Source organism: Trachurus japonicus, chromosome 12 (genome assembly GCF_045865225.1).
Source record: "Trachurus japonicus isolate A0001 chromosome 12, Traja_1.0".
Taxonomy (NCBI): Eukaryota; Metazoa; Chordata; class Actinopteri; order Carangiformes; family Carangidae; genus Trachurus; species Trachurus japonicus.
The window spans coordinates 430,901-455,634 of record NC_140918.1 but is presented as its reverse complement, the minus strand read 5'-3'; the positions used below and the strand labels follow the sequence as shown (position 1 = coordinate 455,634).

The 24,734-nt window shown below is 45.5% G+C and overlaps 1 protein-coding gene across 27 annotated transcripts in view; it reads left to right on the top strand.

Moving 5' to 3' along the window:
- The first annotated feature begins 7,879 nt into the window (after nucleotides 1-7,879).
- LOC146976732 (NLR family CARD domain-containing protein 3-like) overlaps nucleotides 7,880-24,734 on the top strand; it is a 54,928-nt gene continuing 38,073 nt past the window's right edge. For 11 of the 27 annotated variants that reach the window (XM_085792497.1, XM_085792490.1, XM_085792482.1 and 8 more), the window contains exons 1-7: nucleotides 7,880-8,191; nucleotides 9,385-9,591; nucleotides 10,660-10,766; nucleotides 14,220-16,347; nucleotides 17,873-18,046; nucleotides 18,709-18,882; nucleotides 19,466-19,639. In XM_085792497.1, the coding sequence (XP_085648623.1) occupies nucleotides 8,073-8,191; nucleotides 9,385-9,591; nucleotides 10,660-10,766; nucleotides 14,220-16,347; nucleotides 17,873-18,046; nucleotides 18,709-18,882; nucleotides 19,466-19,639 (3,083 nt within the window). In that variant the 5' untranslated portion in view covers nucleotides 7,880-8,072. Of the gene's footprint in view, nucleotides 8,192-9,384; nucleotides 9,592-10,659; nucleotides 10,767-14,219; nucleotides 16,348-17,872; nucleotides 18,047-18,708; nucleotides 18,907-19,465; nucleotides 19,644-20,172; nucleotides 20,349-24,734 lie in introns of those variants that run through there. The other 16 variants (XM_085792494.1, XM_085792484.1, XM_085792498.1 and 13 more) reach the window with 14 other exon arrangements.

Genomic DNA, 24,734 nt, shown 5'->3' with positions numbered 1-24,734 from the left:
CGTGTCACAGCTCCTCTCCTCTCTGTAGCTCCGCGACACAAACGCACCCCATAATCTCTTGTTTATGACAGATAGGACTACACAAAATACACGTAACGTGTATGGTAATCCATCGATCCACTGATTGATTATCAAAGGCTTCAAATGCACGAACGGGAGGAGGCTCAGCAAAACAGCGGCCGTGACCCATGGATGTATTATATTGACCGGACATGCAGAGTCGGCTGTTGCTATGGAGTCCCTAGCAACGGTCCGCTCAGCGGTGGTCTATCGAGAAATAAACACCGCAGAATATTGGTGATTGACCAATCAGAATCGAGTATTCAAGAGAGCCGTGTTCTAAACATATATATATAATACATTTTATTTAGAAAGCGCCTTTCACGCCACTCAAGGACACTTTACAGCAGTTAAAATCATCAAGCACCAAAACACAGAATAAATCATCAATAAACAATACCAAAACACAAGAGCACAGAATAAACAACATTAAAAAGCACAGAATAAACAACAATAAACACATCAGTAAGAATGAATAATGAAAAGAACAAATAAATAAAACTGTGCAGAATAAAAGGGAAGTGTTAGGGTGAGGGGTGGTGGGGTGGATAGGCAATTTGAAACAGGTGGGTTTTGATTTTTGTTTTGAAAAGAGGGAGAGAGTCAATGTTACGGATGTGAGATGGTAAAGAATTCCAGAGTCGGGGAGCAGAGCGACTGAAAGCTCTGCTCCCCATGGTGCTGAGGAGAGCAGGGGGAACAGTGAGGTGGAGAGAGGAGGAAGATCTGAGGGAGCGTGCTGGAGTGGCAATGTGGAGAAGATCAGACAAGTATGGAGGGGCGAGGTTGTGGATAGCTTTGAAAGTATACAGAAGGATTTTGAATTGGATTCGTAATGTGACCGGGAGCCAGTGAAGTTGCTGTAGGATGGGGGTGATATGGTGGGAAGAAGGGGTTTTGGTGATGACACGTGCAGCAGAGTTTTGAACCAGTTGAAGCTTATGGAGAGACTTGTGAGGGAGACCGAAGAGGAGCGAGTTGCAATAATCAAGACGGGAGGTGACGAGACTGTGGACAAGGATGGAGGCGGTGTTGGGAGTGAGGGAGGGACGGAGTCGATTGATATTACGTAGATGAAAGTAGGCAGCCCGAGTGGTGTTATTGATGTGAGATTTGAATGATAGAGTGCTGTCAAGGATGACACCCAGACTCTTAACCTGAGGGGAGGGGGAAACTGAGGAACTGTCGATAAGAAGGGGGAAACGGTCAATTTTGGATAGTGTAGATTTGGTGCCAACTAGAGGGATTTCTGTTTTATCACTGTTTAATTTGAGGAAGTTGGAAGTGAACCAGGATTTGATTTCGGATAAGCAGGTGATGAGGGAAGAGGGTGGGAGTGCGGAGTTTGGTTTACTGGAAAGGTAGAGCTGGGTGTCATCCGCGTAGCAGTGGTAATGATTGTTGTATTTACGGAAGATGGTGCCAAGGGGGAGGAGATAAGTGATGAAGAGAAGTGGCCCCAGGACAGAGCCCTGGGGCACACCTGTAGTGACTGGGGAGGGGTCAGACTTAAAGGATTTGAGCTGGATGAACTGAGTGCGGCCTGAGAGATAGGAGTGGAACCAGTGAAGGGGGGTGTGGGTAATGCCGATGGAGGAGAGTCTATGAAGGAGGATGGGGTGGGAAATGGTGTCAAAAGCTGCACTTAGGTCGAGGAGGATGAGGATGGAAAGTGAACCGGAATCAGCTGCAGTGAGAAGATCGTTGGTGATTTTTATGAGTGCAGTTTCGGTGCTGTGGCGGGGGCGGAAACCAGATTGAAAAGGGGTATATATACAGCTCTGGAAAAAATTAAGAGAGCACTCCCAAAATGATCAGTGTCTCTAGTTTTACTATTTATAGGTATGTGTTTGAGTAAAATTAAATTAATTTTTTTAGTTTTATTCTGTCAACTACCGACAACATTTCTCCCAAAATTGAAAAAAAAATATTGTCAGTTAGAGCTTTTATTGGCTAATGATCAATAAAATAACCAAGCTGTAGAATCTGTCCAGCAGTATAAATATTTGGGGACAGTAATTGATGACAGGCTGTCCTTTGAGCATCAGGTTGATGCCGTATGCAAAAAGGCCAACCAGCGCATGTACTTTCTCCGTAAGCTCAGGAACATAAACATGGACTCTAATTTCATGGAAATGTTTTATTCTTGTTTTATCGAATCTGTCCTGACTTGGTTTGGGTCAATTAACTTGAAGAACCGCAACAGACTTCAGGGCATAGTCAGAGTGTGCAGTAAAATTGTTGGTGCTCCACTGAAAGACATTTCCTTGCTGTACAAAACTATAGGGCCATGAATAAAGCCAAACTCGTCCTGTCTGACCCCAGCCATCCCTTGGCACCTGAATTTAAACTGCTCCCATCCAGACGCAGACTTCATGTGCCAAGATGCAGGACCAACAGATATAAAATTCCTGGGTTCCAGTGGCCATTGGCCTTCTTAACAATTGACAGCACTGTGGTCACTTTAGCTCCTGTTTCATCGAGGTGGCGTTGTTGCACTTTAACTCCTGTTACAGGATGGCATTGTTGCACTTTAGCTCCTGTTTCATCGAGGTGGCGTTGTTGCACTTTTACTCCTGTTACAGGATGGCATTGTTGCACTTTTACTCCTGTTACAGGATGGCATTGTTGCACTTTAACTCCTGTTTCATCCAGGTGGCATTGTTGCACTTTAGCTCCTGTGTCATCCAGATGGCATTGTTGCACTTTTACTCCTGTTACAGGATGGCATTGTTGCACTTTAACTCCTGTGTCATCCAGATGGCATTGTTGCACTTTAACTCCTGTTTCATCCAGATGGCATTGTTGCACTTTAACTCCTGTTTCATCCAGGTGGCATTGTTGCACTTTAACTCCTGTTTCATCCAGATGGCATTGTTGCACTTTAACTCCTGTTTCATCCAGGTGGCATTGTTGCACTTTAGCTCCTGTTTCATCCAGGTGGCATTGTTGCACTTTAACTCCTGTTTCATCCAGGTGGCATTGTTGCACTTTAACTCCTGTTTCATCCAGGTGGCATTGTTGCACTTTAACTCCTGTTTCATCCAGGTGGCATTGTTGCACTTTAACTCCTGTTTCATCCAGGATGACATTATTGCACTTTAACTCCTGTTTCATCCAGGTGGCATTGTTGCACTTTAACTCCTGTTTCATCCAGGTGGCATTGTTGCACTTTAACTCCTGTTTCATCCAGGTGGCATTGTTGCACTTTAACTCCTGTTTCATCCAGATGGCATTGTTGCACTTTAGCTCCTGTTTCATCCAGATGGCATTGTTGCACTTTAACTCCTGTGTCATCCAGATGGCATTGTTGCACTTTAACTCCTGTTTCATCCAGGTGGCATTGTTGCACTTTAACTCCTGTTTCATCCAGGTGGCATTGTTGCACTTTAACTCCTGTTTCATCCAGATGGCATTGTTGCACTTTAGCTCCTGTGTCATCCAGATGGCATTGTTGCACTTTAACTCCTGTTTCATCCAGATGGCATTGTTGCACTTTAACTCCTGTGTCATCCAGATGGCATTGTTGCACTTTAACTCCTGTTTCATCCAGATGGCATTGTTGCACTTTAACTCCTGTTTCATCCAGGTGGCATTGTTGCACTTTAACTCCTGTTTCTTCTAGGATGGCATTGTTGCACATTGGTTGTTTTATTTATTTTATTAACTATTGCTAATTCTTGTCCTGTGTATGTATTTTATTTCTATTTTCATTTTTATTATTAGCGTATGTTGTGTCACTGTTGTGCTTTGGTTTTTATTGTCTTATGCTGCTGGCTGCACTACAAATTGCCCTCCGGGGACAATAAAGATCTCTTGACTTGACTTGACTTGAATGACTAAACTAGTCTAAATAACAGAAATATCAAGTCTTTTCAGACCTTGAATAATAATAATAATAATGCAAAGAAAACATGTTCATATTTATTCCTAAAGAACACAGCACGAATATTTTAACTCAGGAAGGAATCCCAGCAGTGGTTTTTATAATCTTCCTATAAAACCAGATGTGGTTCAGGTGATGACCTCATCAGGTGATGACCTCATCAGTGTCTCATTAAGGAGAATGAGTTGTGTTTGTGTTGGTGTTTAAAAAAGAAAAGAAAAGAATGACTGTCATACATGTAGAGATGCTTTTAAGAAACACTTGTGAAAGTGGTCTCTTAATTTTTTCCAGAGCTGTATATAAGCTTCCTCTTTCAGCTGTTGTTAACATTTCCATGTTTCTCACATTCTCTGTTATAAACTGTTTTCTTGTCTGTAACAACATCTCTGTCCCGTCTGTCCGTCCTGGGTGAGGGATCCCTCCTCTGTTGCTCACCCCGAGGTTTCTCCTGGTTTTCCCTGTTAAAAGGGTTTTCTATGGAGTTTTTCCTCAGTGGATGTGAGGGTCTAAGGACAGAGGATGTTGTTATGATGGGATGTAAAGCCCTTTGAGACAAACTGGTGGTAAAAACGGGCTATACTAATAAAATTGCCTTGCCTTGCCATATATACCCCTTTATGTTCCTTCTGCAAAAAAGAGGTTGAGTCCTTCTCTCATTTGTTTTATTGACGTCCCTATTCTACAAAGTTTTGGACTCAAATTTCTTTATTGATTTGGGAATCTCATTAAGTTTTGATCACTTTTAAGTATGGTCTTATTCTTAAATGTTGAATGTAAAAATAAGGGAGTTAAAGCAGATATCAGTGGAATGTTTTTGTTAATATATGTCCTAAATAGTCCTATTTTCCGTCAGCAATCACTTACATGAAGTATTTCAGCCTAAACACGAGTCTCTCCGTCACTCTGCTCTGCTGTAACCCGAGGAGAAAATTTTCCTTGTGGGATACAAGTGTTATCCAATGAGGAGAGAGAACGGCATGAAGGGCTGTGTGTGCAGCCAAGGGATGCGCGTGAATGTGGTGACGTAGCACGAGGACCAATTGATGCCTGACAAGGGCGGGGGCTGCTAACTCATGGTGCGTTCAAGGAAACTCGTACTTTGTGTTTTTCCTTCCTGTGAAGTCATACCAGTTCGATCTGGTACGAGTTCACGGGTCGGAAGTTACGAGTGGCCGTTATAGGGAACTTTCACAGACAACAGGACGGTAAAAACACGAGCTACGGGTTACCTGGAACGCTACCAAGTCGTAGTTGTGACTTGAAGCTGTAACTTACGGTTTCAAAAGCCTGCCTTGAACACAGCATTAGCCGAAACGGCCGTGCCGATGATATCTGCTTTAATAATATAATAGAATTGCTTTGTCTGTTGGATAAATTCCACATACCGGTACATGAAGCCAGATTTCTCTAGGCTATTCCAAATGAAACTTTGTTTTATGTGGAACTTATGATTATCCTTACGCATGATACATTGTATTTGTATTATGCACTGCTACCTGTACTTCAGTATTGTTTCATATTTGTATGATGGAATGTTGTTTGTATTGTATCTTTATTTCCTGTCTTACATTATTGGACAAACTGATTAATCCAGGTGTGTCTGACCATTGTTGTGGTAAATTGACGAAAGTGAAAGTAAAGTCCGCAACTTGGTCAGAAATTTCAAGACAATACTCCATCAGGCCCCTTTATGAACCTCTGCCAAAGCGCCCCCCCCCCACACACACACACACAAAGTAGCCCATTAACACACCCAGAGAAGACGTACCATATCCATAGCAACCGGAGACTCCACAACGATCTCACGTCTCACTCACCATGAAACACACTCTTCTTGTGTGTGTCTGTGTGTGGAGGGAGGGAGGGGGGTTGACAGAGGTAAAAAGAGGGAGCTGACGGTGTATTGTCTTGAAATGTCTGACCAAATCGTGGACTTTACTTTCACTTTCTTGGCTGCTCCTCCTGCTCCCTCTACCTGACTGGTGGAGAGTCTTCGGTTGCGGTGGATTTTGGCAAATATCATTACAGGCTGTAGGTGGAGCCAGAGACTAACCTGTTCTGGGGATCCCATCTGCCACGTGGAGGACCCCTCTCCATTCAGCGGGCTAACAGGGCAGCACAGGCCTCGTCCCGGCCTGCTAGCCACTCTCCTGTACCTGCTGTGCGGCAGTCATCAGCCCTGAATGCCCTGCTGCCCTGCTCACCGGCCCTGGTCTGTCAGCAGCTCAGCTCCCCGGCCTCTCAACAGCCCACAGCCCTGCCATGTGCCACGTCGGCCGTCTGGCAAACTCCTGCTCCCCGTGTCCTGTTGGCGGTCTGGCCGACGCCCACTCCCCGTGCTTTGTTGGTGGTCAGGCCACCTCCAGAGCTACAGAATTCCCCGGTGCCTTCCTCGGAGCTGCAGCGTCCTCCAGTGCCATTCCCTGGGCTGCAGCCGCCCCCGGACGCCACTCTAGTTCCAGTGTCAGGGGTCCTGGTGGATGTCACCCCAGTTCTGGTGTCAGATGATGTAGCACCTAGTTCTCCTGTGGAGGACAGGGCACCGAGGAGAAGATATAGGCGGCGAGGATGCCGATCCTGAGCACCCCACAGCTCTGATGAGCTCGAAGTTTCCTGTCTCCAACCTGGTGGTGAGCAGTCCTAGGTTCCCAGCCTCCAGCCATGGGGCTCATCTGCTCCTAATTCCAGTGTCCAGCAGGAGGCCTGTCCGGCTCCTGTCTCCAGTGTCCAGCCGGTGGTCTGCTCAACACTGGTTGCCACCGTCCAGTTGGTGGTCCACGCGGCTCCTGTCTCAAGTGTTGAGCTGTTGGAATGCTCGACTCCTGTTGCCAGTGTCCAGCCGGAGATCTGTCCGGCTCCTGCCGCCTGTGTCCAGCTGGCACCCCAGCCCATCTATGTCCCGAGACTCCAGTCAGCGGCAAGCCACCCTCCTGGTCTTCAGTCCCACAAGCAGCGTCGCCCTCCAGCCCTGCCTCCGGTCCGTTCCCCAGACTCTGTGCGCTTCTGCCCGGCCTTCAGGCCGACCCCCAGAATCCCTACACCCCTCGGCTCGGACCCAGGCCACCCTCCGGAGCTCCCATGCCTGTCTGCTTGGCCTCTCAGGCCGCCCGCCTGAGGTCTCATGCTCTGCTTGTCATGTCGCCTGGTCTTGCCCTTGGTTCCCTCCTCCAGGCCCCCTCCGCCCACCCTGGTTAGGGTTGTCTGGCCTGGTAGGACGTCTGGGATCCATCCTTTAAGGAAGGGGTACTGTCATGGCCCTGAGCCTGCTGCCATTTAGTGGCTCCGTTTTCTGTTGTTTTGGACTCTTGTTTTCTTCAGTTCCTGTTTTATTTTGTAGTTCAGTTCTTGTGCATTTTGTTCTAGTGTCACTTCCTGTGTTTTCCCTCCACACTCTCCTTGCACACCTGTCCTGTGTTTCACCTTGTCAGCGTTGCTCTGCTCCTTGTGTGTCTCCACCAATCAGGTTTCTTTGCCCTCCTGTCTCCTCACCTGTTGCTTGTTGCTTTGATTAGTTCTGTTGTATTTAGTCTTGTGTGTCTTTCAGTTCCTTGTCCGATTATTGTGTGTTTGACATGGTTGTTTTGTTCCGCTCCAGCTCCTGCATTTGGGTCCACCTGCTTCCCTCACCCTTGACAGCAATAAATAATACACCAAAAATATGCATTAAAACCTCATATAAATAACTAATAATTTTATAATTTTAAATTCTAACCGTTTAAGATGAGGGCCGCCATGCTTTGATGTTGTTGTGACGTCAAGTCGGAAAGTCGGAGCTCTGAAATGATACCCGAGTTTCTGACCTGTAATTTCTGAGTTTGATGCCGTTCATTTTTGACAACTCGGAGCTCGTTTTTGTCCAACTTCCGAGTTGTTTTGAATGCAGCATTGAACTTGTCCTTGAGTTTGATGGACAGACTAACAGACTTGTGTCTTGATTATTTGTGTGTGTGTGTGTGTGTGTGTGTGTGTGTGTGTGTGTGTGTGTGTGTGTGTGTGTGTGTGTGTGTGTGTGTGTGTGTGTGTGTGTGTGTGTGTGTGTGTGTGTGTGTGTGTGTGTGTGTGTTTGTGTTACTTACCAGTCAGTGTTGGTGGTTTCCTAACTGAAGTCCTGAAGAGGAGTGTTAATATGGAGGAAGAGGGGAACGAAGCAGCGTCTCCTGGATCCATCTGTTCCCCTGTGAAGGGTGACCGGTCGAAAGATCATCCTCTAAACTTCAGTCCTGGACCTGGACCCTCAGAGTCACAGTAAGAGACCTGCTACAAACCTGTGAACCTCCAAACTGTCTCTGTAACAGAGGTTACTTTAGCGTGTCACCGTCACTGGAACAGGACATAACTTTCTGTCCGTTTATGTGTGTGTAAGTAAGTTAAAGCAGAAGTAAGCGGAATGTTTGTGTTAATATAAGTCTTAATTCTATCTTCCGACAGCAATCACTTATATAGAGTGTTTGGTCTGAAACACGGGTCTGTCATTCACTCTGCTCTGCTGTAAGCCGAGGAGAAAACTTTCCTTGTATCCTACAACCTTTATCCAATAAGGAGAGAGAACGGCATAAAGGGGCGGTCCTCTCTGTGTGTGCAGCCAAGGGATGCGCCTGAATGTGGTGACGTAGGGACGAGGGCGGGGACTGCTAACTCCATCGGCTGACAAAAAGTTAGCCAAAACGACCGGATCGTTTACTTCTGCTTTAATGTGACAGTTGAGGGTCCTGTCACTATGCCTCCAATTGATCATGTGCCCTGGCTACTTGGCCAAGGGGATGTCCCTTTGGGTGACTGGTAAGCGCGCATGACTCTTACCCTGGAGGTGTGGGTTCAATCCCCGCCAGGGCCCTCTTCACCTTGCCACAATCTGCGTTGTTGGCAGGATCCGTGGATTCCAAATGTGTGGCAGCCTGCGAGGACGTGCTTGTTGGCAGGATCCATGTAGCACTAGGGGTGGGTCCGTGGATTCCTAATGTGTGGCAGCCTGCGAGGACGTGCTTGTGAAAAGAGGGGGAGAGATGTGACAGTTGAGGTTCCTGCCACTATGTCTCCAGTTGATCATGTGCCCTGGCTACTTGGCCAAGGGGGTGACTGGCAAGTGCGCATAACTATTACCCGGGAGGTGTGGGTTCAATCCCCGCCCAGGCCCTCTTCACCTTGCCACATTCATAAACTTTGTTCCTATAGCACTTCATAGATGGGGTCCACAAAGTGCTTCACAGTAAAATCAAAAAAGACCAAAATACATAGTATGAAACAAACCGACAGTAGACAGGATCATTTTACATACTGACTGTTGAATTTCAGTGTGTACAGTCAGTGACAATCAGTCCTTCACTACAGTGTATGGTGCTTGACGCTGATGTCACTGTAGACTTCCCACAATGCCTCTGTCATCAGAGAACTGATAGCTGCTTGATGTGATATGAATATAAACATGTTTGTGTTTGCAGAGGTCAGAACCACCGACTGAGAGCAGAGTCTCCAGGATCCATCTGTCCATCTATGAAGAGTGACCGGTCCAATGATCTACCTCCAAACTTCAGTCCTGAACCTGGACCCTCAGAGTCTCCAGGATCCACCTGTCTGTCTTTGACGAGTGACCGGTCCAATGATCTACCTCCAAACTTCAGTCCTGAACCTGGACCCTCAGAGTCACGGTAAGAGACGGTTTCTACTGTAAACTGAGCTGAAGATGATTCAGTCATTAGACTCGTGTGAAGGAATCAGAGAGAAACCAGGAACCAGATCCATCAGACTCTGTGTGCGATCCCCACGTCTGAGCTTTTAAACTGAAGTCACAGTAGACATTAAAGCAGCTGATGCAGAGAGACTTTTATTTTGAAAATTCAGAAACCAAACAGCTGAAAGAGCACAATGATGAATATAAAGCGTCTGGATGAGGAGCTCATTAGTCAAAGAGCTGATGGGACTCTCTCTCTCTTCTATCCCTCTGCTCCTCTGGGTGGGGTTGCACCAGTTTGGCGTATCTCTCTACTAAACTCAGGATTTAGTCATTACTAAACCACTACTAAACACTTAGGAATTACTAGCTAGTTTGCAGCTAGTTGTTTACTAATTCCGCTTGCACCAGACCAGTTCACGCAATCCCGTATCTAGTAGATGTGTAAGTGGTTACCAGTCGCATGAAGTGATGACAACAACTCGGCTACCCAATCAGCGTGTGGAGCAGAACGTACACAGGAACAGCTGGGCACTTTTATTTTGACTGTCCGTGATCCACTTCATCTGCGGATTAACCGACAGTAAATATCAAAGTCATCATATAGTTCATCTAAAGGGTGGATTCAGTCTCTCAAAACCCGTTTCCTAACGGCAGGTTCTCTGTCTTGTAAAGGAAACCTCTCTAAACGAGACATTATAAGCTAGTTGCTGTTTTCTTCAGTTTGATCCTGTGTCGGCAAACTAGGTAACAAGGTAACAGTTACGCAACCCCTAGGGTAGGTGTAAATATTTAGTAAACATTTAGTGATTACTAGCTCTACATGATTCCTGGTAAAACTGGTGCAATACATTTTAATTTAGGAATGACTAAATCTTGATTTAGTAAACACTTAGACTTTAACTAAGGTTAGTAAACACTTAGCGAGAAGTGGTGCAACTTGCTCTGGTTACTGAAGCCCCGCCCCTTGAGGTGGTTAACCAATCAGAGCTGAGATGTTGACCTGTGACTGTGACATGTTGTTGATACAGAAATGTCTTGACAGAGAGAAGAGGAGCGGTGTCTCTGTGGACGAGCAGCTGTCCTGCAGTGGACAAAGACCCAGAACCAGAGGTGAGCTGCAGACAGCCAATCAGAGCAGCTGTGGACAAAGTGAGACTGAACATCTGTCTGCTGATGTGGTCATTGTCATGTTCGTGTTCCAAGGATGAGGCCGTGTTGATAGCAAGTAACTTAGTTTAATGTCTCACGTTCTCAACAACACACATGCGGCCCCATGCAGTCCTGCTCTACCCTGTTATATGGTACGGTAAGCTGACTACTAACCAGTACTGCCGCCTAGCGGTCAAACATGTAATAACATCCAATCATAACATCCCCCCTTTTCTAAGGTAAAATGCATTAACATGAATCATCACATTAGCTGTGTCAGTTATTTCAACCATTTCTCATTCAGCATAACTCTGCAACACATAAGCAGTATAAACAGTTTATCAGATTGCATAACTCATCTCTAAGCCACTACTAGACCATTTAGAACACATTCACAACATCAATCAATATACATTTTGTTCAACATCTTTAACATGCATATTGAATTGTCTTTGTTTATAAGTTCAGTCTATCAGGCTTTCTGATTTCTCTTGTGGACCTTCTTAACTCAGGTTCGCTTGGAGTAGGTGTGTGAGAGTCAGTGTTACAGTCCATAGCAGGTGTGGGAGTTACCTGAGATTCACCACAGGTTACACTGAGCTCACCAACAGTCCCTTGAGGAGTCTTTAACAGACTGCGACGATTGCGTCTGAGGAGTTGTCCATCATCAGTTTTCACCGTGTACGATCGTGGAGCAACTTCTTGCAGGACAGTTGCTTTTGTACTCCATCCATCAGCATCCTCAATCCTGACTGTGTCATTGGTAGACAGTGGAGGGAGATGCTTGGTTGTTCTGTCATAGAATGACTTTTGCATCATTTTCTGTTGTCGTAGCTTATGTTCAATCTTTGAGTGATTCTTTTGCTTTAATTTGTCGTTTTGATGACTCGGCAACGTTGTTCGTAGCTTCCTCTTCATCAGCAGTTCAGCTGGTGATAGGCCGCACTGAAGAGGTGATGCTCTGTAGCTCAATAAAGCCAGATAGGGATCCGAGTCACTGTCAGCCGCTTTCTTTAGGAGTTGCTTGAGAATGTGAACTCCTTTTTCAGCTTGCCCGTTTGACTGTGCATAGTGTGGGCTTGACGTCACATGCTTGAAATCATATTGCACTGCAAACTTCTGCCATTCTTTGCTGCTGAAGCAGGGGCCATTGTCGCTCACCACGATGTGTGGGATGCCATGCCTGGCGAAGATAGATTTAGCATGTGTTATGACACAAGTTGATGTTGAGCTTGTTAGTAGCGCCATCTCAGGGAAGTTTGAGTAGTAATCCATTACCACTAAATAGTCTTTACCTCTGAGATGAAACAAGTCCATTCCTACTTTGTGCCATGGTGCTGTTGGCACCTCAGCTACCACCATAGGCTCTTTGCTCTGCTTGTTCCTGTGTTTCTGGCATGTTTCACATTTACTTACAAGTGTTTCAATGTTTTTGTTCAGTCCGGGCCAGAAAACCGTGTCTCTCGCCCTCCTTTTGCACTTTTCGATGCCGAGATGGCCTTCATGTATCCTGTGCAACATGTCCATTCTCAAAGCCCGTGGAATAACAATCCTGCCCTTTTTCAACAGCAGACCATCCACAGTACTAAGCTCACCTCTGACATGGTAAAATTGTGGACACGAACCAGCTGGCCATCCCTCATCCATGTTCTTCATGACATGCTGTAGCTCAGCATTCTTTGCTGTAGCCTCAGCTATTTGTCTTGACTTTGTGTCAGACACAGGCAGTGTAGCCGACACCATGTTCACGTGACACTGTATGTCTTCGTCTGTTGCACTCACACTGTCGCCTGTAGTTGCTCTGGATAGGGCATCAGCAACGACTAGGTGTTTACCTGGAGTATATATCAGTTGATACACTCTTTCCACAAGCCCCAGTTCTTCACAGGCTCTGTCACCAAGAAGTGATTCACGTCCCTCATTCACAACAAAGAAGAATAGGTGGTGCACTTTTCCTTTAGCTGTGACATTCAACCTGCATGTGCCCAAACATTTGATTGGCCGCCCATTGTAGTCTTTCAGTCCAGATTCTTTTCTTCTTATTTGTGGCTTATTTTTCATTGCCTTCACATCACACATGCTTATGAGATTTGCTTTTGCACCAGTGTCCAATCTCATGGTGACTACAGTCCCATTTATCATTAGAGGAGCTATCCACTTATCTTCTGTAGTGACATCATTTACATTGTCTGGCTTATTTATTTGTTCACTTTCACAATTTACCATTCCAACAAAGAACGTGTCACTGAGATCAGGCTCGTCTATTAAGTTTACAGTTTTTTCTTTTTTCCACTCTTTCCGTTTGGAGAAGCATTGTTTAGCAAAATGATTCTTGCCTTGGCAAGTGGAGCATTGCTTACCAAACGCTGGACACTGTCTAGGCTTGTGCTGTGAGCCGCAGCGCGTGCAGTTTGTCATCACGTCCTCCTGCTGTGCAGGCCGGGTCTGTGTGCGCCGTCTCCGCTGATACGACACTGCTCCAACCGCTGCCGCGCTGTCGCTCTGCGCCGAGGTGACTGCAGACATCTCGCTGAACGTCCTCACGTGCCTTTGGGACAGCTCACTGGCCTGGCAGATCTTAATGGCTCCTGCCAGCGTCAGTTCCATCTCCCGTAGTAGCCTCTCTCTGACCTTTTTATCCTCTACGCCGTAGACGATCTGGTCCCGGACCATGGAGTCACTCAGCGTTCCGAAGTTGCAGGACTGCGCCTTTAGCCGCAAGTCCGTCAGGAAGCTATCAAAAGGCTCATGTTGCCGCTGTGTACGAGACCGAAACACGTACCTCTCGTACGTCTCGTTCTTCTTCGGAGAACAGTGAGTATCAAACTTGCTAAGCACTACATCCAACTTTTCATTATCTTCAGGACTGTCAAACACGAACGTGTTAAATACTTCTATGGCCTGTGGCCCTGCTATTGTTAGCAGCAGCGCTACCTTTCTTGCCTCCGGCTTTTCCTCGAGTCCCGTAGCAGCAACATACAGGTGAAACCGCTGTTTGAAGGTGCGCCAGTTCTCGTCGACGTCCCCCGTTAGTTTCAAACTTTCCGGTGGTTTTAAATCCATGTCGTTCATTCGAGTTTACTCCTGGTACCATGTCATGTTCGTGTTCCAAGGATGAGGCCGTGTTGATAGCAAGTAACTTAGTTTAATGTCTCACGTTCTCAACAACACACATGCGGCCCCATGCAGTCCTGCTCTACCCTGTTATATGGTACGGTAAGCTGACTACTAACCAGTACTGCCGCCTAGCGGTCAAACATGTAATAACATCCAATCATAACAGTCATTTGTTGTTTTCTCCAGAGTCATTGTTCCATCACACAGCACTGACATTTAAGATGATGATTCAAACCTTCTCTTTGTTGTCTGTAGTTTTTCTGCAGCTGATGAAAATAATCTGATCAGATTGTCAGACTCTCTGTCTTCAGTCTGACTCTGTCTCTTGTCTCTCAGCAGATCGTGGTCTGCAGGAGGTTTTAGATCAACATAAGATCAGTCTGAGGAGCAGATGTGAACGAGTGACTGAAGGAACTGAGGGAACAGGAAGTGGAACAGGAAGTGGAACCCTCCTCAACAGCATCTACACTGAGCTCTACATCACAGAGGGACAGAGTGAAGAGGTTAATACCCAACATGAGGTGAGACAGCTGGAGACAACGTCCAAGAAGAAGACCCTCCATGACACTCCAATCAAGTGCAACGACATCTTTAAAGACTTACCTGTCCAACAGAGAGAGGACGTCTCTACGGTCTCACCTATCCAACAGAGAGAGGACGTCTCTATGGTCTCACCTATCCAACAGAGAGAGGACGTCTCTACTGTCCCACCTGTCCAACAGAGAGAGGACGTCTCTACGGTCTCACCCGTCCAACAGAGAGAGGACGTCTCTACGGTCTCACCTGTCCAACAGAGAGAGGACGTCTCTACGGTCTCACCTGTCCAACAGAGAGAGGACGTCTCTACGGTCTCACCTGTCCAACAGAGAGGGGACGTCTCTACGGTCTCACCTGTCCAACAGAGAGAGGACGTCTCTATGGTCTCACCTGTCCAACAGAAACCCATCAGAGTGGTTCTGACCAACGGCGTCGCTGGCGTTGGAAAAACCTTCTCGGTGCAGAAGTTCACTCTGGACTGGGCCGAGGGCTTGGAGAACCAAGATGTCAGTCTGCTGGTTCTGCTTTCGTTCAGGGAGCTGAACCTGATCAGAGATCAGCGGTTGAGTCTTCTCAGGCTGCTCCATGTTTTCCATCCAACATTACAGAAGGTCACAGCAGAGCAGCTGGCTGTCTGTAAACTTCTCTTCATCTTTGACGGCCTGGATGAAAGCCGACTGTCACTGGACTTCAACAACAGGGAGGTTGTGTCTGATGTCACACAGACGTCATCAGTCAACGTGCTGCTGACAAACCTCATCCAGGGGAATCTGCTTCCCTCGGCTCTGGTCTGGATCACCTCCAGACCTGCAGCAGCCAATCAGATCCCTCCTACATGTGTCGACAGGGTAACAGAGGTCCGAGGCTTCACTGACGCCCAGATGGAGGAGTACTTCAGGAGGAGGTCCAGTGATGAAGATCTGTCCAGAAGAATCATCTCACACATCAAGACATCCAGGACCCTCCACATCATGTGTCAAGTCCCAGTCTTCTGCTGGATCAGTGCTACAGTTCTGGAGCACATGTTGACCACAGACCAGAGAGGAGAGCTGCCCAAGACCACGACGGACCTGTTCTCACACTTCCTGCTGGTCCAGACCAAGAGGAAGAAGAACAAGTACAGTAAAGGACATAAGAAAAGTTTACAGATGCTAACAAAGGCCGACAGGGAAGTTCTTCTGAAGCTGGGGAGGCTGGCGTTTGAACAGCTGGAGGAAGGAAACATCATGTTCTACCAAGAAGACCTGGAGCAGTGTGGTCTGGATGTCACAGAGGCCTTGGTGAACTCAGGACTCTGTACTGAGATCTTCAAAAGAGAGAGTGTGATCTTCCAGAAAACAGTCTACTGCTTTGTTCATCTGAGTGTTCAGGAGTTTCTGGCTGCAGTCTACATGTTCCACTGTTTCACCAACAGGAAGAGAAAGGTCCTCAAGAACTTCCTGGGAGAACAAGGTAATAGTTCAACCCTGGATGACTTCCTGCTGAGAGCCATGCAGAAATCCCTCCTCAGTAGAAACGGTCACCTGGACCTGTTTGTTCGCTTCCTTCATGGCCTCTCTCTGGAGTCCAACCAGAGGCTGTTAGGAGGTCTGCTGGGTCAGACAGACAACAGTCCAGAAACCATCCAGAGAACCATCAACAACCTCAAGGAGATGGAGAGTGATGTAATCTCTCCTGACAGAAGCATCAACATCTTCCACTGTCTGACGGAGATGAAGGACCAGTCAGTTCATCAGGAGATCCAACAGTTCCTGGAGTCAGAGAACAGATCAGAGAAGGAACTCTCTGAGATCCAGTGTTCAGCTCTGGCCTACATGCTGCAGATGTCAGAGCAGGTTCTGGATGAGTTGGACCTGAAGAAGTACAACACATCAGCTCAGGGACGACTGAGACTGATCCCAGCTGTGAGGAACTGCAGGAAGGCTGAGTGAGTCCAGACATGATTGTTGTGTGCTTATCTTAGAATATGCATCCTGAATTTAATCATGACTCAAGCATCTCATTTACTCACTTCATTGCTCCAACCGTACAGATGAATAACAGCCTCATGGCTTCCCTAACACTTCCCGTACGCGTCACTGCTCACGTGACCAACATAATCCAATACATGACAATGATCACAATGATTATTGATCAGTGGATCAGATCAGTGGTTTAGTCAAGTTCAGATAAACCCAGTTTTCATTGATTCTCATTCTTCTTAGTTTGACTTTAAACAACGACGGGTCAGTTGTGTTTTTTCTGGAGCTGTTGTCAAAGCTGTGAGCTCCAACATGGAGATTCTTCAGTTGGTTGTGTTGTGCTGCTCAGTGAATAAAAACACATCTTTTGTGTTTTTTGTTGAGTTTATTTTGACTTTTTGGTTTGATTCCAACCTGATGAAACAAGTGAAAGCAGCTCCACTGATCTTCCTCCTCAGTGTTTCCAGCTGTTGGTAGGACTGTGTAGTATTAAAGCTGTAGTGTCTCCAGAGGGAGCTGTGTGCAGTCTGATCAATGTCCTCAGGTGATGTCACCTGAGTCAGTGTGGGCGGAGTCTGAAGATGAGGTGAAGTTGGGGGGGGGGCTGGTTGTTTACAACCCCCATCCTCACTGTAAATGACTCCTATAGGTCAAAGCTACGTTGTGTACGTAGTGTGAGTAAAGTGGCTCGGTCACTGCAGACAGCTCTGAACTTGTTACCAAGGCAACAAGATTTAAGGTTAAACTCAGCTGTTGGGAGGGGCATCACCTGACAGACTGAGCCCCTCCCTCTTGTGTTGAGGAGAGAGGAACGGTCAGATTGAACTCTGCCTATAACAGAGGTTCAACTGGGCTGGAGCTGGTGTTTCTCATCTCCAGTGAATCCAGTAGCATGTGAGCAGCAAACATCATCTCCATCAGTCTGTTGTTGTCATTTATTCTCATTCTGCTGCTCCTCTCACACACTGCACACACAGGTGTGTGACTGACTCACTATGGTTGTTATAGACTTTATTTTTCAATTTTATTTCTAATGGGCCCATGTACAATATTACACACAGGCTAAATGTTGCCATGTGATGCGTTGTAGCAGAGTTAGCTTCAAGCTAATGTCCATCTGCAGTTACCATGACGCTCTGAGTCTCTGTGACCTTCTCCTGACTCAGTAACAGGTGTTTAGGTTGTTGCTTTTACAAAGATCATGAATGTTATTGTAGCTCAGGACTGAAATCTAGAGATATCATTGGATGTTGTTGTTGAATTAAATTAAAGAAGAGGAAGCCTCAGAGCTCCTTCAGGAGGAATAGACTCTATTTAAAAAGGGCCCAGCCAATCAGGTGCAGGACTGAGCCATGAGGATCATCCCAGTGAGAGAAGATGAGCTGAACCATCCCATCATCATGTCCCACCATCACATGCACCAACTGTGTTTTCACCACTATTTACATCAGATTTTGATTTGAACAGATTTGATGTTTTCTCTAATCACAGACTACGTAGCTGTGGACTCTCAGAGACTCACTGTGAAGTCGTGGCCTCAGCTCTGAAGTCCGACCCCTCCCACCTGAGACACCTGGACCTGAGCTGGAACAACCTGCAGGATTCAGCAGTGGAGGTTCTGTGTGCTGGACTGGAGAGTCCAAACTGTAGACTGGAGAGTCTGAGGTCAGTTTGTCTGTTGTAGTTTTTTGTTTGTATTCAGGTCAAATGTTTGAAGTTTCACTTGTTCATTGGTTGAGGATTTCAACAAAGAGCTGGAGAAGAGAAAGGACTCAGTGTTTATTACTACATGAAGAAGGTGAGACCAGTCAGTGTTTGTGATGGAGACAAGTTCTCTGGTTTTTATCATCTAGATTTTGATCCTCAAACCAGAAACTTGATGAGGATCAAACTCACAGATGTTCTGCTGCTGATTTGAACATGACAGAAGCTTCAACAAATATTTCACCAAGCTGAAGTCACATCAGTGATGATGATGAACGGCAGCAGATTGGAGATTTCTGGAAACATCAAAGGTTTCTAAGGTTCCAGTTGATTTCCAGCTGGTTCTTGAAAACAGAACCTATTGTTTCCATTTTCACTGTTGATCATTTTATTCTTGGTGTCTGTTCAAACAGATTTACAGGCTTCAATGTTCCACAAAGAGCTGTAGATGTGACATGTGTCTGAAAGGCTCTGATAGGGCTCAGGCTCTTTGAGGCCCAATAACAGAAGAACACAAGAACAGAAGGACAAAGTCCCTCTACTCATTTAGACACTGATCATTGATCAGGACACATCTGATCCATTAGCACTGATCTGATCTACATCTGTTTTTCTTTATTCAGATTGGAGCGCTGCTGGTTGTCAAAGATCAGCTGTTCTTCTCTGGTGTCAGCTCTGAAGTCCAACCCCTCCCACCTGAGACACCTGGACCTGAGTGGAAACAACCTGCAGGATTCAGGAGTGAAGGATCTGAGTGGTTTTCTGGAGAGTCCAGACTGTAGACTGGAGACTCTGAGGTCAGTTCACTGACTGTTACTGTTGTAGATCTTAGATCTTTGATCCACAACTGAACCTGATTGATCTTCACTCAGAACTGAATCATTGACTTTGATGTGATGAATGAAGGACGTTTGAAATAGTTGTTGTCTCATGTTTCCACTTGTTCTTCTCTCACACTGACAATGACTCTTCACTTTCAGATCATTTCACTCAGTCTGATCAATAATGTCTGTTCACTTGACTTCATTTTGTTCACAGAGATGATTTGAATCTGATCTTAAAGTCAGAGCGTTTGAATAAATAAAGACTGACTGGTCTGAAGACATCACATAAGATGTTTGTGTGTGTGTGTGTGTGTGTGGGGGGGTTTGTCAACAGGTGTGTGTTCAGTTGAATGTGTGTAGTTTTAGTTTCCTGAGACCAGGACCAAGAAAGACCTTAGTCCTGAATAAAAGTATTGGAGTCAGTGTTTAGTCAGTGATCAGTCTGATCAGATATTGATTCTATATTGACAGACTGTCCTGAGGTCAGCAGCAATGATCAATCAGTTTTGACACGAAGAGGTGAATGAATGTTGTTTTTCTTTTATTCTTTATTCAGATTGAGGAACTGCAGTTTGTCAAAGATCAGCTGTTCTTATCTGGTCTCAGCTCTGAAGTCCAACCCCTCCCACCTGAGAGAACTGGACCTGAGAGACAACAACCTACAGGATTCAGACGTGAAGGATCTGCGTGATCTCCAGTGGAGTCCAGACTGTAGACTGGAGACTCTGAGGTCAGTCAAGTCTGTAGCTGTTTCCCTCCAGATCAATCAACTCATGAAGGAAAAGTGCTTCTGGGCAGTTTAACTGGTTTCTGGAATTTGTTTTTTTCATCATGTAACTCAGATCCACAACAAGACATTTAGACATATAGACATAGACATATAGACAGGATGTCATAGCTGAAGGTCTAAATATTCCAGCATCAGGTGAAAGTGTTAGGATGAAACCAGGAAGTAGGAGCCAGACGTCCTGTTGCATCTATCACTCATATCAGATTGACTAAATCCATCTTGTTGATGAAGACACAGCAATACAGTGTGAAAAGGTGTGAAGGTGGTTCCACCTCCCCTCTCTACACAATGTTACAGGAAACGGCTTCACTCTCACTACAGGCCAATGTCCACTCACTCAACTACTGACTAACAACGACTGACACATCTGGTCTGAACAGGACTGAAGTGGCTGCTGCATCACTGACTCAACAGTCTGTCATTCATCACCTCTCCTCTGTCTGTGTGTCTGTAGGTGGGGTTGGCATTAAGACCACAGCTTCTTCACCAGTTCCTGCCAGATGAACCAGAGGAAGTGGAGGAGACTCCAGCGCTGCAGTCTGAACTGATCTGAGAACAGCTCCACTGTCACACACAGAGTCCAGTCCACCATCGTCCCTGTGTGTCCTCTGGACCTGACTGACCAGCATCAGTGTCTCTGGACTTAAAGGCAGGGGTTAATTTGTGCCGGATCCTGCCGGAACAAGATCCGGCACCTCTTAATTTTGGCCTCCCTGTGTTCCGGTACTTATTTGGGCAGATCGGCACCTCTCATTAAAAAAAACGTTTTAAAAATGTTTAAAATAAAATAATATGTAGGCTATTTATTAATTTACAGAACAAATCCCCATAAATCCATGTTGTTTATTAAGATTTAACGTCATTTGAAAGAGTCGGAGATCTGTTGAAGTTGACGCACTGATCGGTATAGTTTCGCTTTTACCGCGTGCGCACTGCTGCACTCGCCATTCTCTCTCTCTCCACCCCTCTCTGCCTGTGTATGTGTGTGTGTGTGTGTGTGTGTGTGTGTGTATGCATGCGTGTGTGTGTGCGCGCGTGTGTGTGCCGCGCGCGCCAATAACGGCGAAAGAGCGAGATGAATGAACGGAACGATATTGCCGAAAAATGTATTCGTGGCGGACGTAATTTATTTGAAACTGTGGGAAACAGTGGCCGGAGCAACAGGCGGAGACCCTGGCATCAGCCCACTGACAGCAGGGAGATTCAGAAGAAGAGGAGAGCGCAGTGAGAGTAGTGTGGGACGTCCAGCGGCAGGTCAGGGATGAGATGCACAACTGTTTGGACAGCAGCTCAGTTCAAGGTGAAGCAGACTTACTACCCCTGGCTTCTTATGGAAAATTCAGGTGTTGCTGCACAACTGAGCTGAGCATACTGTCTATAGGCCGCCGTGCCAGTCTTTGAATAATAGAAAGATTTGTGTGATTTATTATAAGCTCTTTTTTTTGTTTGTTTTGACCTGTTGAGAAAATTCCTGCCTGTGGTGATGTGGGCATTTGCCTGTGCTGTACAGAGTAGGCTATAGCCTATATTTGAAATTGAGGCTTGTGTCCCACAGCATGGCATGTCCGCCGTCATCGCCCCCCCCCCCCCCCCGACGTGCGCCGCATACGTTCCGGGACCTCTGCCCGTCTCGTCATCCCTGGGCTGTCATATGTACTTTGCGTTCCGGCACCTCATGATTTACAAATTAAGCACTGCTTAAAGGGCATTTCCACTCGTAATCAATGTTTACCTCAGATATCAGGTCACCTATGATCAGGTTATTTCCTACCATCCATACTCCAACTGCAGCATCTGGACGTTTAGATTAGTTTTTGTTCAAGAATCTATCGTTTTTTCAATGTTCATTAATGAGCTCTGGAATAATTTTAAAATTGTTCTGTGGTTGCAAGCAGGGCCGGCCCGTGGCATAGGCCGTATAGGCAAATGCTAAGGGCGCCGTCCATCCAGGGGGCGCCAGCGCCACAAATGGGAAAGAAAAAAAAGTGTAACTTTCACTATTTTTATAACTAGTTGATACTATTATTTCTTAATACAAAAAATAACCACACGTTAATTTAAATGCAAAGCAATACCTATTAAAAAGTAATAATTAAAATGTTACAACATTACTTACGAAGTCGCCCCCCCCCCCTCTCTCCCCCACATGCCCATTGGTACGTGCCCTCCGCTCTCCCCGCAGTCACACACACAGCAGAGGTACCTGTCTGCAGTGGGAATGCTTTCAAGCCGTTTTCTTGTTAGAAACGCCACATTTTTAATTAGATGTGTGGATACTTGGTTGCATTAATCCTCAAAGTCGGCGCGAATGCCGGCTCGTTTGCGCGACCGTCTCGATATGTTTTTGTTCATATTTCGGTCATTTTACGCCGCCCTTGACGACCTGTCAATCAAAAGAACAGCTGTGAAGCGCTTCGAAGCCGCAGAATCGTTAGGAGAGAGAGAGAGAGAGAGAGAGAGAAGCAGTGAGGAGGATGAAGGCGCTTCAGAGGCTGAAAGTTTTGACTCATTAGATGAGGAAGATATAAGATATTAGATAAAAAGAAGAGAGTTGAGACTTGAGCCTGCTCAGACAGCAGGGCCACAGCTCCAGCTCTGTATACAGACCTGCTGAGCTCTCAAACCAGTTTTTTACCTCCCAAACAGCACCACAGTGACAACACATGGAGGGTACATTATATAGGTTAAATATTGTAAATGTTGTGTTTTTTGTCTGTTTAGTTGATATTTTGTTTGGAGAAAAAAAGCTAATTTCTCATTTAGGGCTACACACATCTCATGAAGTTTGAAATGTAATGTTAAAGCAGAAGTAAGCGATCCGGTGGTTTTGGCTAATGCTGCGTTCCAGGCAGGCTTTTGAAACCGTAAATTACAGCTTCAAGTCACAACTTACGACTTTGTAGCGTTCCAGGCAACCCACTCGTGTTTCTCCGACCTGTTTTACCTGTGAAAGTCACTATAACGGCCACTCGTAACTTCTGACCCGTGAACTCGTACCAGATCGAACTGGTACGACTTCACAGGTCGGAAAAACACGAGTTTCCTTGAACGCACCATAACAGTCCTCGTCCCTACGTCACCACATTCACGGCGTTCCTTGGCTGCACACACAGCCCTGCATGCCGTTCTCTCTCCTCATTGGATAAAAACTGTAGGATACGATAAAAGTTTTCTCCTGGGCTCAGAGCAGAGCAGAGGGACTGACAGACCCGTGTTTCAGACCAAACACTCTATAGAAGTGATTGCTGTCGGAAGATATAACTATTTAAGACTTATAGTAACACAAATATATCACTTACTTCTGCTTTCAGTCAATATTTAGCTTCTTTTATTTTACATTTGAGACATTAGGTGAAAATAGAATGACAGATAACATTTATGCTCAAAAAGCAATTTCATAAAATTTCATTTTAACTTGTTTTCCACACGTATCTATTAGCTTTTATTCATACAGTATATTCCACTGCTTTTGTGAAGCTAAGACTTTCGTATACCCATTTCAAGCATCACAACAGGTTATTCTCATGACTGTAGACTCATTTTTTTCATGTCTTCACCCAGGATTTACTTAATGACATTTTACTGATGTGCGATGTGTTGTGCAAGTTGTGTATCTCGGGGTCAGAGGGGACATACAGATACACTGCTACGTTATCATTATAATCATTATTGATCATTGTTGGGGGGGGCGCCTGGGAGTAATCTAGGGCACCAAAATGGCTAGAGCCGGGCCTTGTTGCAAGTAACGTCCTTTTGACCATTTTGAAATTCACTTTACAATTAAATTTAATCAAAATTCTGAATTACCGCGGCTTCAGCATTGTTCTCTAACCTCTACCTGTTTAAAACATCACGTTTCATGACAAGAAATCAACAGTTTGTTGTATAACTATGATAAAATGAAATTCCAGACAGACTACAGGTGACGTAGGGGACGTCACTCACCACACGCTGCCACCTACAGGACTCACTCGGTACCGCAGCCGCTACACAGGCTGTCTGGAAAAACAAGAATAAAATCACGACACTTATGACTGTAAATGATTTCAAAGTTTCATTATTCAGGTTTTTTATTTTTTATTTCTCAAGTGTTTTATAAGAGTAATAAACGGTGATATAAACAGCTGCAGATTAATTTTCTGTCAATAAAGCTATGGATTATTTGTTGACTATATAATATCAATTCTTTCTTATATAAAATAAAAAGGTTGAGATACTGCACAACAGAAGAAATGTCACATTTACCTTTTTTATTTAAAAAATATTTGACATTCCAGTGTTTCTGTTTTCCATTTTCTAACAAAAGAGGGTGGTGAGATGACACTCCAGATTGTCAACCATTTTTCTGAACCTCAACAACACATGTGGTCAGATCACAAACATCTTCTCCATTCAAACAGATGGGTTCAACACTTCAAAAAAAGAAAAAAAAAGACCAGAAAAAGGCATTTGTTAGCAGATGTGATAGTGATTGTATGCATATACAAGACTGATGGGAGGGGAGGATTCACCGTGTGTCACAGTTTCACATCGCTCTGCCAAATTATTCAAATTGTAAAAGAAAAAGAGAAGAAAACAACGAGCTGCAGTGTGGCAGTCGTCCATCAGTGCTCCTGGCTGAGATCTGTAAACGGCCTCACTGTTTGCAGATTATAATTCATTGGTTATTCCTAACAGTAGACCATAATTTTTCACTAAACTGAGAAGATGCTGAAGCCGATGAAGTTGTTTGGAGTCGGTGGTGGGAATGACAAAACATAAAACACAGGACAAATCTGATAGTTTCTACTGCAGCTGCTCTTAAAAACACACCGACGTCCTCGCTCGCTCGCTCGCTCGCTGCTCTTTGAAAAGGCTGCCGAGACTTTTATTTACAATTAGGTCCAATGTCTGTCTGGGAAACGCACCTCTGTGGGTTTGAGCCGTAAACGACCGAAGGAAAGAGCCACACCAGAACAAACATCATCATATTCTACAAAACTGCACGTTGGCCCAAAATGTACAATCAGACCTGGGTCAGAATCCTCTCAGCGAT